At 29.7% G+C, this 17,741-nt stretch overlaps 1 protein-coding gene across 1 annotated transcript; it reads right to left on the bottom strand.

Moving 5' to 3' along the window:
* Positions 1-4,306: 4,306 nt before the first annotated feature.
* LOC111314713 (ultraviolet-B receptor UVR8-like) lies at positions 4,307-11,938 on the bottom strand. Its single transcript, XM_089752696.1, has 11 exons — positions 11,780-11,938; positions 11,543-11,687; positions 10,349-10,459; positions 10,182-10,242; positions 9,795-9,913; positions 8,773-8,858; positions 8,407-8,608; positions 7,691-7,744; positions 6,613-6,726; positions 6,240-6,296; positions 4,307-4,679 (listed from the first exon to the last, which is right to left on the bottom strand). Exons 1-11 carry the CDS (start codon positions 11,806-11,808, stop codon positions 4,476-4,478), a joined length of 1,182 nt encoding a protein of 393 aa, XP_089608822.1. The 5' UTR covers positions 11,809-11,938; the 3' UTR covers positions 4,307-4,475.
* Positions 11,939-17,741: the final 5,803 nt, after the last annotated feature.

Here is a 17,741-nt window from a genome sequence, read left to right as displayed (position 1 = left end):
TCTTCAAGAGTCATGAGACATGATGCATTTCAGTTGGATTGTTATCTTTCATATATTTCATCTAACTTCTCCCATATCTCATTTGATGTTGAGCATTTTGAGACCAAGTTGAAGTTGTAATCATCTAAAGCTCCATAGAGAATGCAGTTGACCTTTGCATCATCTATTATTTGCCTCATGTAGTTTGCATCATTTGAGGAAATTTCAAACCCTTTTTCAATCACATTCCAAGCTCTAAAATCTTGGGCCATTATGAACATTTTCATTATCCTTTTCCATTCAAAAAATTCAAATTTATCAACCATGGGAGCTTTGAGGACTTCCTCACCATCTTGCAACTAAAATTGAGCTATAGGATCTTTACTCAAGGTGGTTAAACCTAAAAAAAAAAAGACCAAAGCTCTGATACCAATTGTTAGCTTTATAGGTTAGATGGTGATCCAAGAAGGGGTAAATTGGATTTCTCTAAATTTTTCTCAAACAAATGATTTCAATATAGTTGAATGAAAATTAAAACAATAAACACTTTTGATGAAAATATAATGCAAACAATAACAATTAATGAATCTAAAATCAAATATAAACAACAATAAATTGTAAGGAGATAGGGATAGAGAAATCAAACACAATGATTTATAGAAGTTCGATCATTCTCCACAAGACACCTACGTCCTCTCTTCTTGGTTGTCCACACCAAGGCTTCAATCTACTATTCTTGAATTCAAAATACAACCTATCTTTTAATTTTTAAGGTTTAAGATAGAAATCTCTACCCTTTGTAGTATTTTACCCAATCTCACTACAAAGCTCTCAAGAGTATTCCTCACCTCTTGTTCTCTTCCACCTTTGTATATCAAAGATAGTTTTGCAAACAATAGAACAACATCTCTAAGGCTAAGTGTTTGCTAAGTTTAAGTACAAGAAAGTGATGAATGAACAACAAATAAAAATTGGATACAATAAATACAAAGATATGGACTTTGACGCTCTAAAAACTCTTGATTCTTTGAGAGAATGAAAATGTGGCTTATTGGCTTTTTCTTTTTTGATTCATCTTGTTTCTTATTGCTTCTTGGTGTGTTGGAGTGCCTAATTTATAGAGAAATTGAGAAACTATCCATTGAAAAGCTTGGAGTGAAGAAATGCCTGTTGGAATGATAAAAAAGTAGTCATTGGAGGTCTTCACTCCCAGAACTGATCGATTCTTTCTTGAGGGGATCGATTGGTTCATGTTGGTTTAAGCACGATTTTGTGCTTGAAAAGCCTTACCCGATCGATCCCTTCATTGAAGGGATTGATCCCTTTCTTGGGTGATCGATCCCCTATGTGGGGGGATCAATCCTTTTTATGGATATTCAGCTTGAGAGGCATTCTGTTTGAGGAAGCAATCGATCCCTTTTGGAGGGGATCGATCCTGTCCAAGCTGGTGGTTGTTTCCTGTTCTGTACTTTACTAACTAATTTGATCATAACTTGAGTTATACAAATCCAAATCACAAAAAGTTTAAAGATTTAGAAACTAGACTTAAAGGGCTTTCGATCCATGTAAAGTTCATCACCTAATTCACTGTGTACAAATTATAGTTAATTTTCAAATCTGCCCCTTGTGAAGTTTTCTGGATAACTACAGTATGTCTAGTAAAAATTCAAAATCTTTTCTTAAAAAAATTGAATTTTTATTTTGTTTAATCCATTAGAAAGTGGATTCAAAGAGGTTTCCAACCATATAAAATTCAAGTATTAAAACCTTGTGAATTTATACACAAAAATAAAATAATTTCAATGTTGGAAGACTTTGTTCTTGTAAAAACAACTTTTCTAACTTAATCTATTTTCCAAAACCAATATTATCAAAACTGTATTAAGTTCAAAATGAATAAGTTCACTTTAAAAACAACAATTGAACTTTCATTTAAGCTCAAATATATAATCTTTAAAGGTAGATTTGGTTTGAGAAATATGACACCAAGAAAGGTTTGTTTAAACTTTGAAAATCATATTATTTATTTAGTACCAAAATATAAAACTTAAGGACATATACTAAATAAATCTTTTTCAAAATCTTGATCAAGTTTATTTAGCTTTAATATTTTTTCATTTCAAAATAATGATCAATTTAAGACTAACATTATTGTTTTCAGGATTAAGCGCTTATCACTACACTAAAAGCTATAGCTGATAGTGAACGCACAACTCTATTTCCTTGTTCTCTTTTGGTAGTGCAGAGCCCCGTACTAAGCGACAGGTGGACATAAAGGGCTTCACAAAGCCTTAATGGGATACCTCACCTAGATGAATTGACATACTGAGTCCCTAAAGGAGACCGCTAGATCCCCAAATCTAACAATCACCCCCCAGCGGCACCTGGGGGACTCAAACCTGCAACCTCGCTCTAATACCAATTTTCAGGATCAAGCGCTTATCACTATTTCAAAAGCTATAGCTAATAGTGAAGGCACAACTCTATTTCTTTATTTTCTTTTGGTAGCGTATAACCCTATACTAAGCGATAGGTGGATATAAAGGGCTTTGTAAAGCCTTCATGGGATACCTTACCCATTGGGCCTTGGCAGGTTGGGTTGTCATACACCAAAATTCAATCCATCATGAGATATCTCACCCCGATGAATCGACATACCAAATCCCTAAAAGAGACCATTGAATCCCATAATCCAATAATTTATTTTTAAATAAAGTATGGAGACTTTCACTCATTTTTAAGTATAAAATAGAGAATCTTTTTCCATAAAAAAATATTGTCTTAAACGTTTAATTCATTTAAAATGCAGCTGTGTCTAAACAGATAGACACAAATTAGACAATAAATGTAGGATAAATTAGTAGTGCTGGAGTGATTTTATGTTCTTAAGAGCAATTTTTTTTTTTTTTTGTTTTGGAAAATCTTTTTATATATAATTTAAGGAGTCCAATGAAATAAGTTAGTACCTTTATGGGCTTGAAAAAATATTTTCATGGATAATATTTTGTACTTTTAGAATAGTACGACATTGATTGGGTGAAAGATTTTTATTATGGATATAATTTAAAATTTTTTAAAATAAAATTACACTGTTAGATTGAATAAAACTTGTAATTACTAAAATTCTTGAAAATTAAAAAATGATTTTGAAGTTTCAAATATGTCACTTTAAATTCCACCTCTTGAGGTGTAATTTTTGAAAATTTTTTTTTTTTATATTTTAGTAAGAGATCAATATTTATTATGTTATTTTACACAGTTTCATTTTTAAAATTTCAATAAAAAAACTTATTTTCAAATATATTTCTTGATCATTTTCAATATCATTAATTAATAATACCTACACATTTTTTCTTATATTAATGATACCCGTTTTGCATCTTTTTCATTATTATTATTTTTTCTTCTAGATCTAATTTAATAAGTAGAAAGAAATAAACTAATAGCCTTAAGGGTTTGAAAAAAATTTCCTTGCACAAAATTTTTAAACTTATAAGAGAGTAAGGCATAATTTAGCATTACTGTTGTGGTTAGATAAAATATGTTTATAAGTTTGTAAGAAAATATATTTAAAAAATTTTAACTATTTGACATTGCTATGAAAAAGTGCTACAGTAAATTGAAACGTTTAAAAAAAATATATATGTATAAAATAATAAAAGTTCTGAGATACGAAGATAATAAAATTATTTTACTAAAAATTACGATTAAACCTCAAAAGTATTTTAAAAATTTTGTGGTTTGGGTTTACATATCAGACTTTTAAATTGTTGTTGTTTTAGCATTGAAGTTTAGTTAAAAGTAACGTTTGAACGCAAAAACTACTTTTACCCTCTATGCTAAATTAGGTCTAAAAGTGTTTGGTTGAGAAGTTTTAAGAAGAGATTTCCTTTTATTGAGATAATTTTAAATTTTTAAAACTAAATTACATTGTTTGACTAAATAAGCTTCTTAAAATTCTTGAAAATTTGATGAGGATTTGAAGGCTTCAAATTCCATCTCTTAAGATGTTATTTGTGAATTTTTTTTTATTAATTAATAAGATATCAACGTTTATTATATTTTTTTCATACACCTTTCGCTTTTTTAAATTCTAACCACAAAAGCTTATTTTCATTTCCTATATCATTTTTCCACATCATCAATAATAACTATACGTTTTATGTATCCAACGACATTTTTTATCCCTAAAATCATTGTTTTTTTATCTTATCAAATTATAATACCCAAAATTTCATGTCAAAAAATTTTAATACAAACAACTCAATTTTAAATTAAAACATTTTAAAATACTTTCATTTAAAAAATCTTTATCCGTAGACACCTAAAAAAACCAAATCAATGACGGACTTCAAAAACTCGTTTGGTATCCATTTCGACAACATATTTGCTTATTTAGTCCAACTAAATCACATTTAAAACACTAAAAGCATGAAGGAATTGGAAGCAAGATGATATCCCAAGAGCTACAAAAAACTTAATGATATGTTCTTTAGTTATGGCTTGGATTCATCAGTCTTCCATTCTACTAAGGCAAGAGTATGGCGCCCACCGCAAGCAACGAGCTTAGAGATCCAATGTCCTTCAACACCACTGCCATTAACATTTTTAGGAGCGGCCAGATTGATTGGCACTTCCATTGGTTGACCTGTTGTTACCTTCCTCCCATATCCGAGGCGTCCATGGTCACCTCGTCCAAACTGCCAATAATAAAACCAGTGAGCATGGTTGACGTTTGAACTATTCAAAGATGAAGATGGTGGTAAATTGTTCTTGCAAATACGCCTGCTATGGTTTGGTTGAGAGGCAAACAAGTGTTAAGGAGGGGAAAATGTCTAATTGTATAGGATGCATATTTGTATAGAAAATAGATAAATTATGGCAACAATAAGCATACAAGTACACATCATGTAAATGGTTATTGTCTCCCATTTAACAGTCATTCTCTTTGAAAGTTATCATTGTTTCCACTTTGAAAATAATTACATTATGTAACAAAAACCGTCATAACCATGGTACTAAGGCCGGCAAAGGAAAATTCTAAAAGCTGTAACAAGACTAATAGCTGCAATTCTAACCTTTAGTTTATTTTTAAAAAATAGAAAAAAGCCATATTCAGTCATTCATGGTACAAACAACCTGCCATTACCGGCGCAAGGCAGTTCAAAACTTGTTGAAGATGGAACTTTTTGCCATCCCTAATTCTGTTAACACAAAGCCTAAAAGGTTTCTGACATCTTTTATTTTTTTAACTAGAAATTCTAAATAAAGCCTAGAGATTTTAAGTTGATATACTCTCTCACAATCTTACTGATGAAACCAAAGTTTCAATGTACATCAAACCAAAATTTTGTCAGCTTTACTTTCAACCCTGACTCATCTTCATGTTTGCGAGTCTAAGACAAGATCAAACTGAAGAAATAAAAAAAAAGAAAGGATGACCTCTAGGGAGGGTGGCGAGCGGCAGCATCACAACAAAGGTGAGCTTTGCCCAAGAATGAAATGAGGGCTTGAAGGAGAGAGAGAAAGAGGGCAAGGTACAGAAATCAAGTTCTAATTTGAAATTGTAAACTTGTTTCCCAAAATTTCTAATGTTATTTCCTTTGACCGGAATTTTTTTTTTTCACCTGGCTTTTAACTAACAAACACCAGAATGTGGAGAAAGGATTCAAACCAAGCAGACTCCACAAATAACAGAACGTCATTTTTGAAAAACAATTTCCATTGGCCTTTCAGTTTCCTTCATTAAGGCTTGCATTTGCAGTAAATTAGTTAAATTTAGATCTGAGCAGAGATGATGTGAACCCACACCCTGTGATAAAGTGTTGTCTATTTTGCAATCAGATTCAGGGAGATAATCTCTTGGAGATAAGTGATCACCATATTCGACAGAGAAAAGGGCCAAATGAAGCTCCAATACCCTTTTAGAGATGGGCGTAGAAAAAGAAAATTTTGTGGTCTACAACCTATATCATTCAAAGACTATATCGGGAAGTATGTTTCTATGTGCAAACCTAAAAACATGAAGACAAGAAGTGTTTGCCTCCTCTAGAGGGGGATGAGTGTGCTTCAATCTAATATTTTGCAATCATTACCAACCAAGAGTATGGAAATATGTATAAAAAAAATTCAATTTCCAAAAAAAACTAGCCACCAATGTAAAGGTTGATATGTTTAATTTGCTTACTTAGGTTATGAGATCATATGCCATCCATTGCTTTTAGCAGTCAAAGCAACAAAAGATGTGTAAATGTACTTACTGAAAACATGCGGCCATCACATGTCAATGCAACTGAGTGAGTTCCACCACAAGACACCTGGATCAGAAATACATGATTCAATCACAAGCCGCATTAAGAAACAATTACATTAGAGGCGCTTATTATTTCATGAATCAAATCACACTTCTTTATAACACTCAAATGCATTTAATCCACTTACTTTATAGTAGCAGTTAATTATTTATAAGAAACAAAGTCCATCCATCAGAACCCAAATAATATCTGTCATCACATATTTAACTTACAGGTATTTCTTTTACACCCTCCCAAATCCAACCAAGCTGAAAAGATAAGCTAAAATTTAAATAGCATGTATAAGATACCTGCTTCACTAGAAAACAATATGCCATACCTGTACAATGTCCTGCCCAGCTAAAAGATGAACTCTTTGTGGCACCATTTTACTGCTTTTGTCATTATCACCAAATCCAAGCCTCCCATGCTCCCCTCTTCCCCAACCATACACCTAAAATAAAAGACAGAAACACAAATATTGTGTTTCACATAACATTTTAGGTACTCCATAGCTGAAAGGAGCAAAAGAAACGTGCAAAGCAAACACATATTAATGCAGCAAAAGAATAACAATAATAAAAGGGCTGTAACAATGAAGCTTGCTTATGATATCCATCCTTCAAAGCCAAAAGAGGCTCAGAATTGTTTTGAATAATAGAAACTTCTTCTAGAGCAAGAAATTTGAAAGTTAAAACATGATAAATCTCTTGATTACACTAGATATGCTTTTTGTTTTCGTTTTCTAGGGGAAATAGGCAAGGTTTGATTTAATCTCACTCCACCAAACCACAAAGAGTATGGGGGAAGTATTTTAATGGATACAATGTTGCTGTTGTAAAAAGGTTTTAACAGCTCTGTTTTCTGTGGTACAATTTAAGTCCATTCAAAGGACATGGAATTCTATGCACAAGATTAATGGAAGTTTATCCAAATAATTAACTCAAAAATTAAGAAACCACTCAAATGGAAAATAACCATAGATTGAGTAAAAAAAAAGTCCTCAGCATTTGGACTCATGCATCCTAATCCCATGCAAAATAAATCATGCGTCTTAAGCACCAAAGAAAATCTATTCCAACTACTTTTTTAAAGAACACGTAAATCCTACATAAAAAGCCGTCTACCAGACCTGCAATTGCTAGAATGCCAAAAGCCAAATATAATAGTCATAAAAATGGTCAATAAAGAACTTATACAACTATTATCATCTCAAGGCTTAATTATGCTGGGGATACATGAAGTCTTAAAATAGGTTGCCTGTTTTTATATTCCAAAAAGGCCAGGCAAGCAGCTCTTGCATGTTAAGTTTACCCTACTATTGCCTGCAGTACAGAATACATGCATGCGTGCATGCAGAACACAATTAAAGTAAACATAGAAAAGAGTATTTTCTCCAAATAAAAATAGATAAATACCTCTCCATCATCAGTCAAAGCAGTGGAATGCCATCCACCAGCAGCAATATCAACCTAGATGTGCATAAAAATAAAAGGCCAATCAGACAATCAATAAACATTGTACACACAGCCAAACCAGCAAAGAAGAAACACTAAAGCTATCAACAAAACCCTAGGTGAAATAAATAGTGGAATTTAAAAAGGAAGAATATAGAAAGAAAGAAGTAATGGATGCTATTATGATTTTTATCCGATCATTGAAGTTCTTAACAAAACACACAAGAAATAGATTGAGGCATATTTTTTAATGTATCCAACCTAAAAGCAATAGTGGAGCCTTTAGAGACCTTATATTACTATAAAGCTACACCAAACCCAATCTGAACCCTTGAATAATACAACTTAACAGATAGATCTTCCCAAATCCCAAGTCTTGTGCCAATACTTCCAACCATCGAATCCAACTACTTAAAAAGTTTGCCATAATCGTAAATGTTTTTATTCCAAATACTAGCAATTTTTCTTTTATGATAAATAAATAAAAGAAAAGGAGTTTCTTATGATTGACAACAAACAGATTACCAAGAAGAATTTTTTTATGGGTTGTGACTTATAACTTTTCATAAGTCATACATTTAGATTAAATTGAGTTTTCTAAAAATAATTCACTAACAACCAACAACTAAATAAAATAAATATGATAAAATTAGGGAACTTAACAATGCAATGCATACCAAAGTGAGACCAGATAGCCCTTGGACAGGTATAGGTTGCGATCTTGGTTGAGTATCCCCAGTTCCAAGTTGTCCATATTCATTATTACCCCATGCCCACAAAGTCCCATCCTCCTGGAGAGCCAAATTATGAAATGCTCCCACTGCAATAAGCCTCACATTTTCAAGACCTTGTACTCTCACAGGAACAGATATTTGTTTTCTGTGAAAGAGGAACCGAAATTTGAATTAATGATATAACATGTGCTTACAATATGCAGTAAGCTATCAAGATGAGTTAACTGCACTCCTTGAAGATTATCACATGGGCCGGGAAACCAGTATAATTAAAGAAAAATTGAAAAACTCAAAGCCAAGGTGCCATACATGTCTCCAGGAGGCCAAGGTTGACCCCATGTCCATACGTGTCCTTCATGTGTAAGCACTACGGAGTGAGTACCCCCAGCAGCTACCTGTATATAATCAACTAAATGGATATTAAACACAAATACAGGTTAAGCTACACCACTGAAAGCATACATCATATAGGGAAAGACACAGTTGAGGTAGAGGAAATGAAATTTTCAAACCACATGGCAAATATGCTAATAACAACGCGAACTAAGAAATGCTGTAAAATGCATTATGCATAATTAGAAATCAAAAGAGACCCAATGATTAACAAGCCATGTTGAACAATGGGTGCATCAAAAAAGGCTGTCATTTACTGAAATAGTTATTCACAAGACTGCACCAAAAGACTTGCTTAGGCACACTAAAAAATTTCAAACCTCATATAAGCAGTTATAAGAATTTTATAAAAAAAAAGTTAGTCATCATGTGAGAAAAAAATAAGTACACTTAAATTTTCTAAGTTTTATCTGCATCAAGAACCAATAAACAAATTACATGCAGCTAAAATTAAGAGAGACCAGAGAACTAAAGGAGACAGTTTCAGGCATTGCCTTTTTCTCTTCTCCTTCTGCTACTTTGCCCTGTTTACATTCTACTTAAAGATGAAAACTAGTGCTGTAAAGAAATTAACTACCACATACTAAAATTACGTAACAAAAGAGTAGGTGAATGTTATGTCCACATTGTTTGAAAAATGTTTTACTCTATTTAAAGTTGTTTAGCCTTCTTTTTTTTTTGCGGGGGGTGGGGGGAGGGGGCTACTCTGCTGGTAAAATCACCTTGGTTGAAGATGCATCACCAACAACAAAGGTCTTGAACATGATAATTAGACTTGATCCTTAGGTTTTGGGGTTTAAAAAGACTTATATGCCAGAGCTTCAAATAGGACAAACTAGGTAAGAGTTGAGACAATGGTGCCCTAAAAGCATGCCTTAACTATATTCAAACAGGTTTAACTTCAACCAAAAGTATAGTTATCAATTCCAGTAAACCACCTGGCGAACTACAAGCTTTGGGGCACAGCGTTGAGGAATCACAATGTCCCTTCTCAAAGGCCTACCAGTATCATCTTTCCGCTCAGGTTCTTCACCGCATTGCCCGTATTCATTCCCACCTGCACAAACATGCTTCACATTACATTCATCACAATGAACAATTCAATCCAATCTCCCCTGAACCACTCACCAATTAACTAACCTTCTATCATTAACCAAGTGAGCAAATAAATATACATTCCACAAAATAATTGTCATTCAAATATGCTAAACTACTTCATTCAACTAAGAGATAGGATTCTTTTTCTAGTGATGCTTTCCAAGCTTTCTAGCAACATAAAAGGAAATAAATAAATAAATATATCAGAAAATAAACAAAGAGCTTACCCCAGGCATAAGCTCTGCCTTCATCATCAACAGCCAAACAATGCCACCCACCAATAGCTGCCTAGAATCAACACAGAATAACATAAAAATTAAAATTCCATAGAAATATACTATCAAAAGAAATTTTCACATGCAAAAGCAGCCATATGTTATAGAAACAAAATTACCTGAACAATTTTAACATTAGCAAGAGCCTTAACCTGACTTGGAATATTCTCGGTTTTGGTCTCAGGAGGGTGCCCTAAAGTTCCTCTCTGGTTCCATCCCCATGTAAACAACTGAAGTTCAACCCAAACCACCAACAATGAAGAAACAAATCGAGCTTCAAATATTAAAACTCCGACCATGCATGAAAATTGAAATGTATGCAAAACTATACAGTAGCATATACATATTTCACAACACCAAGAAATCAATAAAACCTCTGGTAGCCAGAGTACAATCCTTCAATAGCAATCAAGATCTCTTCAAAACACTATGCAACAAACCAAATTTGAGAAACTAAGGAACTGTTTGGTTGTTACTTTTGCTACTTGATTTTTGCTTCGACATTCAAAAAGCAAAAATGCATTTGCATGAAAAAAAAATTTTGGCATAGTTAAACATTAAGGCTATATTTGATTGTTGCTTTTGATAAAAGCTTTTAGCTTCCTGTAAGTTGCTAAAAGCAACAGCAAAGTGGTCAGAGCAAAACCACAATTGATGGAAAAAATATAGTAACTAAAATTCAACACAAATCTAACATAATTATTCTATATATTAGTAAAATTACAAATTTTGTTCCCTAAATAAAATTTTCATTTTTACTTTCAATTATCCAAAATATCATTCATTTTGGTGTACAAGCACGTGTTTTGCAAGCAAAAAGCAAATAGAAAAGGTAACAAGCAAACATATCTAAAGCATATTTTTTTTAGAAAACAAAATGTATGATTTATTTTTTATTCAAAAAAAAAAAATGTTAAAATTGATGCTGCATTGTATTCATTCTTTCATTTTAATCAATTATGAATTTAATTTTTAAATTCATTTTCGTTCTAAGCTATTTTTTAAGAACCAAAAAAAGAGAGAAAAAAGCAAGTAGCAAAAGTAACAAATAAAAGGAGCATGAATGAACAACCGACCAATTAAAACTCTAATAACCCAAGTTGAACAGTTGAAGAACAAGGCACACTCATTTAAAAAAACCAAGAGATTTCTAACCAAAGTGGAACACCCCAAAAGCCAATTACTAAGCAACTGAATAAACAATCAATACCCACTTCAAAAACACCAAGAATAACGTATACACAAATATATATATATATATATATATATATATATATATATATATAGCAGAAAGGGGGACTTGGGGAGGAGACCTTGCCATCATCACAAATAGCGAGGGAGTTGCGGCTGCCAGCAACGACAGAGCGAACGTCGTGAGGCTCAAGAGCTTTGACAACGCAAACCCACTCTCTTTCTTCATTGTTTCCAATACCCAATTGGCCATCTTCACCTGATCCCCTGATATAATTACAAACAAAAAGAGAGATAATGAGCAGTGAGTCAATATTTGGATAATAAGATGGCAGAAAGAAAGGGTTAAGAGTTGAAACCAAGCAATAACAGATGAAGTAGAAGCCATGGGAGAGTAAAAGACAGCTGAAAATGGAAGAATATCAGAATATGGTTTTAAAGCGTAAAGAGTAGGGTCTTTAGTGCTTCTTGCAATTGCTGCAAGCAAAGTTGGGTTTATGCGAATTCGATTCTAACACGTGAATTTAGTGGAAAAAAAGCCCAAAATTTCTTATAACTTTTTCAATAAAAAAAAGTTTCTTTTAACTTTTTTTTTATTCTTTTCCATTATTGTTATAAAATGTCTTGACGTTATGAATGAATAATAAATTAGAGTAGAATATTTAACATAATATAAATTTTAAAAATTTTTAATGTAATATTTAAATTATAAATTTATTAATTAATGTAATATTTAAAAAAATATTTTATTTATTATATATTATTATATAAAATTATTTACGATAAGAATAAATATTATTTTAATTAAAAAATTTATAATTTAAATAATACATTAAAGATTTTTAAAATTTAAATTTTATATTAAATATTTTGCTATAACAATATATGATATGAGATGATTCTTTAAAAAACTACAAGATTTGCATTAAGTAATTATTCCATATTACTTGAAATTAATTTAAAAATTTTAAGTGACAACAATATTAAATCACGAAGATAATAAGATCATTACTTTAAAGAATTATTTGATTTTTAATTTAAAAGATAAAAAATTTTATCATTATGAGAAAGTAATTTTTAATATTATTTTTTGATTAATTTACTCTTAGGAAAAATGTAATTAATATTATCCTAAAAGGCTAACTACTAAAAATTTAAAAAAATCAAATTTTGAATAATTTATTTTGAAAAAGGTTTTATATTATAAATTGATATTAACTAGAAAAAATAATAAATTTATTTAATAATTTTTAAAAAATTATTTTTATTAAAATTTATTTATACTTTGTAATTTTTTATAAAATAATATTTAACTATCTTATAAATTATTAATTCGATAAATATTAAATATTTTATATTATATAATTTATTTTTCATATAAAATCAAACTTAATAATTTAAATACACTAGTAATTTATAATATCATATTAAATGTGAAAATTTAAAATCACTTATAATCAAATCACTTTATTAATTTTATCATCATAATAATTAAATCCCTACACTAATTTTAGAATTAATATCAAATACTATTATAATTTAAATGTGATATTAACCCAATAGGATAAGATACGATGTCATTTTACTGAGGCGGTACCGTAGGCTGTGATCACTTTTGGCTCCAACTACGCCGCACACCCTGTTTGGATAACAGGGGTGTGTCATTCTGAAAGCAGTTTAATGTGCTGCATCACCTTTCATTGAATAGAAAATTATCCTTTAATGGATAACCGGTCTCATTTTTTTACTCTTAGGACGGCCAACTGTTCTCCATAAGGCAATTGATTGTCTTATGGAAACTGAGCCGCACAATAAAAAAAACCTAAGATATTCAGTTGTCCTCACCTTAAATTAAGATATATTATATGTGTAAAAAACTAAAAACACCTTTACTCAAGATCGATTCATTCGTTTGTTCCCTGCAGAAACAATTAATGTTACAGTATAATTAAGTTTCAAACAATTTTAAAATATTTGATATATAAAAATAATGTTAATACTTTATAAATTTTACAAATTTTAAATGTATACTATAAATTTTAATTTAATATTTTTAATGATTTTTGTCTCTATATTTCATCTTATATCATTATTGTATTTGTATTTAAATATATATCTTGCTTTTAATTTTAATCACATTATTATAATATCAATATTATCATTACAGTAATTAATTTTATCATTACTATTAATTTTAATGTCACAAAAAACAATCTCATTATCGGTCAAATTTTATTCTTAAACGAATGTAATAGTTAAAATTTATTAATAATTTTTAATTATTATAATTATACTTTTAATTTTGCAATAAATTTACAAATATACTTTTAATTTTGAAAAATTCAAAATGTAATAGTTGAAAATATTATATAAAATTGTTCATTAAAAACTGTTTTGTAATTCAAAAATAATTTTCAAAATGATAAAACAAGAAAAAAATAAAGCTCGAAAAATCAATTAAAAAAAGTATGATATGACACTATATTTAGTAAAGAATACCATGACAAAGAAGAAAATAAATAAAATAAAATTGAGATTATGTGATATTATATTTAGTATAAAATCTGAAAAGATAAAAACAAAACTTGGTTGTTTTTTTTTTTTTATCATGTAATTTTCAAAATTATTTTTTAAATTATAAAACTGTTTTAATGGAATATTTACAAAATATTTTTCAAATATTATATCTTGATAAACTTTACTTTAAAATTAAAAACGTGGTAATAAATTTATTCCAAAATTAGAAATGTAACAGTAAAATTGTACCAGTTGAATGATTAATGATAAATTTAGGCCACTCACAAAAGTACAATGATAAATATGTATTTTATCCCTATTCATTTTGAAGTTTGATGAGTCCTAAAGGGATAAACATAACATAATTAGTTTTATCATTTATATTTTAAAGTTTATAATATGTATAAATTGTCCAAATAATATTTTGTATACGATACTTTACCTAAAAAAACTGCTATACAATCCCATTTTAAAAGTTTTCATGTGAGGAACCAATTAAAAAAACTATTATATAATCTAAGTTACACAAGAGTCATTAGAGGAACGGCTTCCGAACCTCCCATACTAATCCTTCTTATCCATTCCCTTCATCGCAATCCTTTGTTGCTTACTTTATCTTAGGTTTCAAACATTTACAATTTTTTCTATATTGATACATTTTTGTAAGCATTATTTGCATTCATGGTTTTGTACTCTTAATGACATTTCCTAGTTTGGACACGCCTATGTAATTCTGGACTTCTAATTATCTAGGCATGTCTTTGTATTCTCTAATACTTTATTGTTATATTTACTTATGCCTTATGTGCCAACATTGATCGTTGAGGTTTATTGTGCTAAATTTCTTTGAATGAATACAAAAATTACTTATGCTCTATCTTGAACTTCATTGGAGATATTACGATATTGAATCATAATGCTCTGCTTATTGTCCTTAAGCTTTGAAACATTTTTATAGACAAATTTTACTATTGAATTTGCAATAACTTGACTCTAACTTTGAAAATGTGCTTAAATGTTTTTATCTTATAAGAGCTTTGTGTTTAATATTGTGAATATCGTGGAATTGATCTTATTAACAATATTTTTAAAGTTGGAAATAATGTTTTTATTTAGAGGAGGTTTTTTTTTCTTCAAATTAATCTTAAAAGCCTTTAAATGATCCAAGGAGATTTTTTAAAAGAAAATTTATCTTTAATTTTTTTCATATAAAAAAGAGTAGATTATTAATTTTGAATTGATCAAAATTTTGATGCAACAAAATATTAAGCTAAATGAAAGATTTCTAAGATATACTATTTGATAGTTTTTCCTTAAATTGTCTTGAGAATTATTTTTTTGAAAAATTATTAAATATTGTTGGACGCAAATTTTTCTCATAAATCCATACTCTTAAATAAATTTTTTGGGTAAATAATTTTGAGAAAAATCAACTCTTTTTTATGATAAAAATGCCATTTTTTTTCAAAACTAGAAATAAGGTATTGATTCCTTTTTCAAGAGGATTGATCCTCCTTTGGTTTTTATGAGAGAATTGATCCTTTGATTAAAAGAATACTCTTCTTGAAAATTCAGCTAAAGGGATTGATCTCAAAATCGATCCCTTGATTAAAAGAATGGTCCTCCTAAAAATTCAAATGAAAGTATTGATCTCAAAATTGATCCTTTGTTAACAAAATGCTTCCATTAGGTTTTGGGTTTTAAGGTGAAAGGATTGATCTTTATATAGAAGGATCATCATTTTAGAAAAAAGACCGATCTCATCCTTATAAAGATAGATATTATGGATTCTAATGCTTAAAATTTTGAATTATAAATTAGAAGGATCGATCCCATTACGTAGACAAGTTCAAACTGAGACAAATTTTAAAGGATCAATCCAACAATCATTTTTCAGTCCTAACCATCTAGAGTGACTAAAAAACATATCCTAACATAAAAGGAAGTCTCCACTATATTCCAAGAGTAAAAGATAGCATTCCAAATATTCAAAATGATATTCTTCATTCCAACACTGTGCTAAGCTTTCAAGCATTATTTTTTTATATTCATTTGAGATCTTTTTATTTTATCATCTTTTAATCAGTGAAGTTAAACTTTGCGAACACTTGTTTATTAGAGGTTTCACTAGTTTGCAAAAGATTTTATAAAATCAATGGGTAAGGCATCCTTTTAAATGGTTTGGTTTATGAATTTGGTAGAATCCTTAAAAAGGCAAAGGTTGTTATTTTAACCTTATTGCCTGAATATAAAAAAGGGTTGTTTGTAAAAAGATTGACTACTAGCATATTGGGCTTTGTTAAAAATGATAAGGGAGATGATGTAGGCACTTTTTTAGAGAATGGTCAAACCGTTATACATTGATTTGTTTGTTTATTTTTTTCCTATACTTCATTTAATTTACTTGCATTACTTTGACTTAAATTGCTTTTTCACTCCATATTTTCCTACTTTGTCAATTGATAACTCTATGAAATAGAGTTATTTAGACTTGTTTTCAATGCTTAAATGAGTTAATTTTGCTTAGTTTTTGGCTAAATAATCTTTTTTATACTTTTAATGTGTTTAATTTTTTTTTTGTTTTGTAGGCATTTTGAAGAAAAGATTAAATCTTGCTCAATTTTGAAGAATCTTGAAAGTTCTTGATTAATCTTGGATGATTTTTGATACAATTGGATGAATCTTAAAAGGTTCTTGATATGTTCTTGGAGTTTTTAAAAAATCTTGGAATAAAAGTGATGAAATTATTCAATATTCGCTTAGCTAAATCTCAAGACTTAAAATTGGTTAAATCTAGATGAAAAATTCATGAAAGTCATGCAAGAATGAAAAAAAATACAAGTTCTGCTATTTAAGGGCATATTTTAAATTTTAAAGAATTGAATGCAAATTCATGGTGTTCTATGTAAATGCTCATACATGGGAATCATTGTGGGATAACACTGCAACAAGTCTAATCTCATTAGCCAAAAGAGATGACTTGGATGCTGAGTTGGCATGATGACATGGAATTGGAATTAAATTTTTTTTTGGAGAGCATTAAACCAGAATTGTGGTATTCTTATTCTAAGTAGCAATTCCAAGTTTGAATATAAGAGTTATAAAATTTGAAATTTCAATATATTCTTATTTGATGTAGGACTTGCATAAGACTTTAAAGGAAGGGGCAGCATACTAAGGGATTTACACTCATAATTTGAATTTCTTTACTTCAAGAAGACTTTAACTTGAAGGTAAACTCTAAGAAGTCTCTAAAAAAGAACAATACCTATTCCAACTTAAAGATGTCATTTTGTAAAGTTGTTTAGGGTTTAAAACAATTCAAAAACTTTTCATTTTCCTTAGTCACCACCTAATCTTTCATTATTAAAAGGGAATTCATCCAATGAAGGTTTAAGAACTCTTACAACAAGGTTGTCGAGAAGAGACCAATTGAACTAAATCAGTTAAGTTAACAAAGCTTCTAATTCTTGTATTGTGAGAGCCAAATCAGCCAAGATTTATCCAAAAAAGATAAATAGAAGACAAGTCAGTAAGATTTAGCCAAGTAAACACAGAATCTAGTCAAGATTCGATTTACATGCATTCATAAGAAGAAGATCAACTTCAACACAACAAAAATTCAAAGCAAAAAGATTTCTTAATGTGCAAATTCAAGCTTGGCTGAACCTAATTACTTAAAGAGTTCAAGATCAAAGTTTGCTAGCCAATTAGTTTGGGGTTTCTTTATATTCTTGTTTTATATATAACTAACTTTAAGTCAAGAAAAAAAAAAGGAAGGGGTGACAACCCATCCTATTATAT

The sequence above is a fragment of the Durio zibethinus genome, chromosome 23 (assembly GCF_047325235.1).
Source record: "Durio zibethinus cultivar Kanyao isolate XHJ-2024 chromosome 23, ASM4732523v1, whole genome shotgun sequence".
In the NCBI taxonomy this organism is placed as follows: domain Eukaryota; kingdom Viridiplantae; phylum Streptophyta; class Magnoliopsida; order Malvales; family Malvaceae; genus Durio; species Durio zibethinus.
The sequence above is the reverse complement of the archived record's forward strand: the minus strand, read 5'-3'. Positions and strand labels throughout refer to the sequence as shown.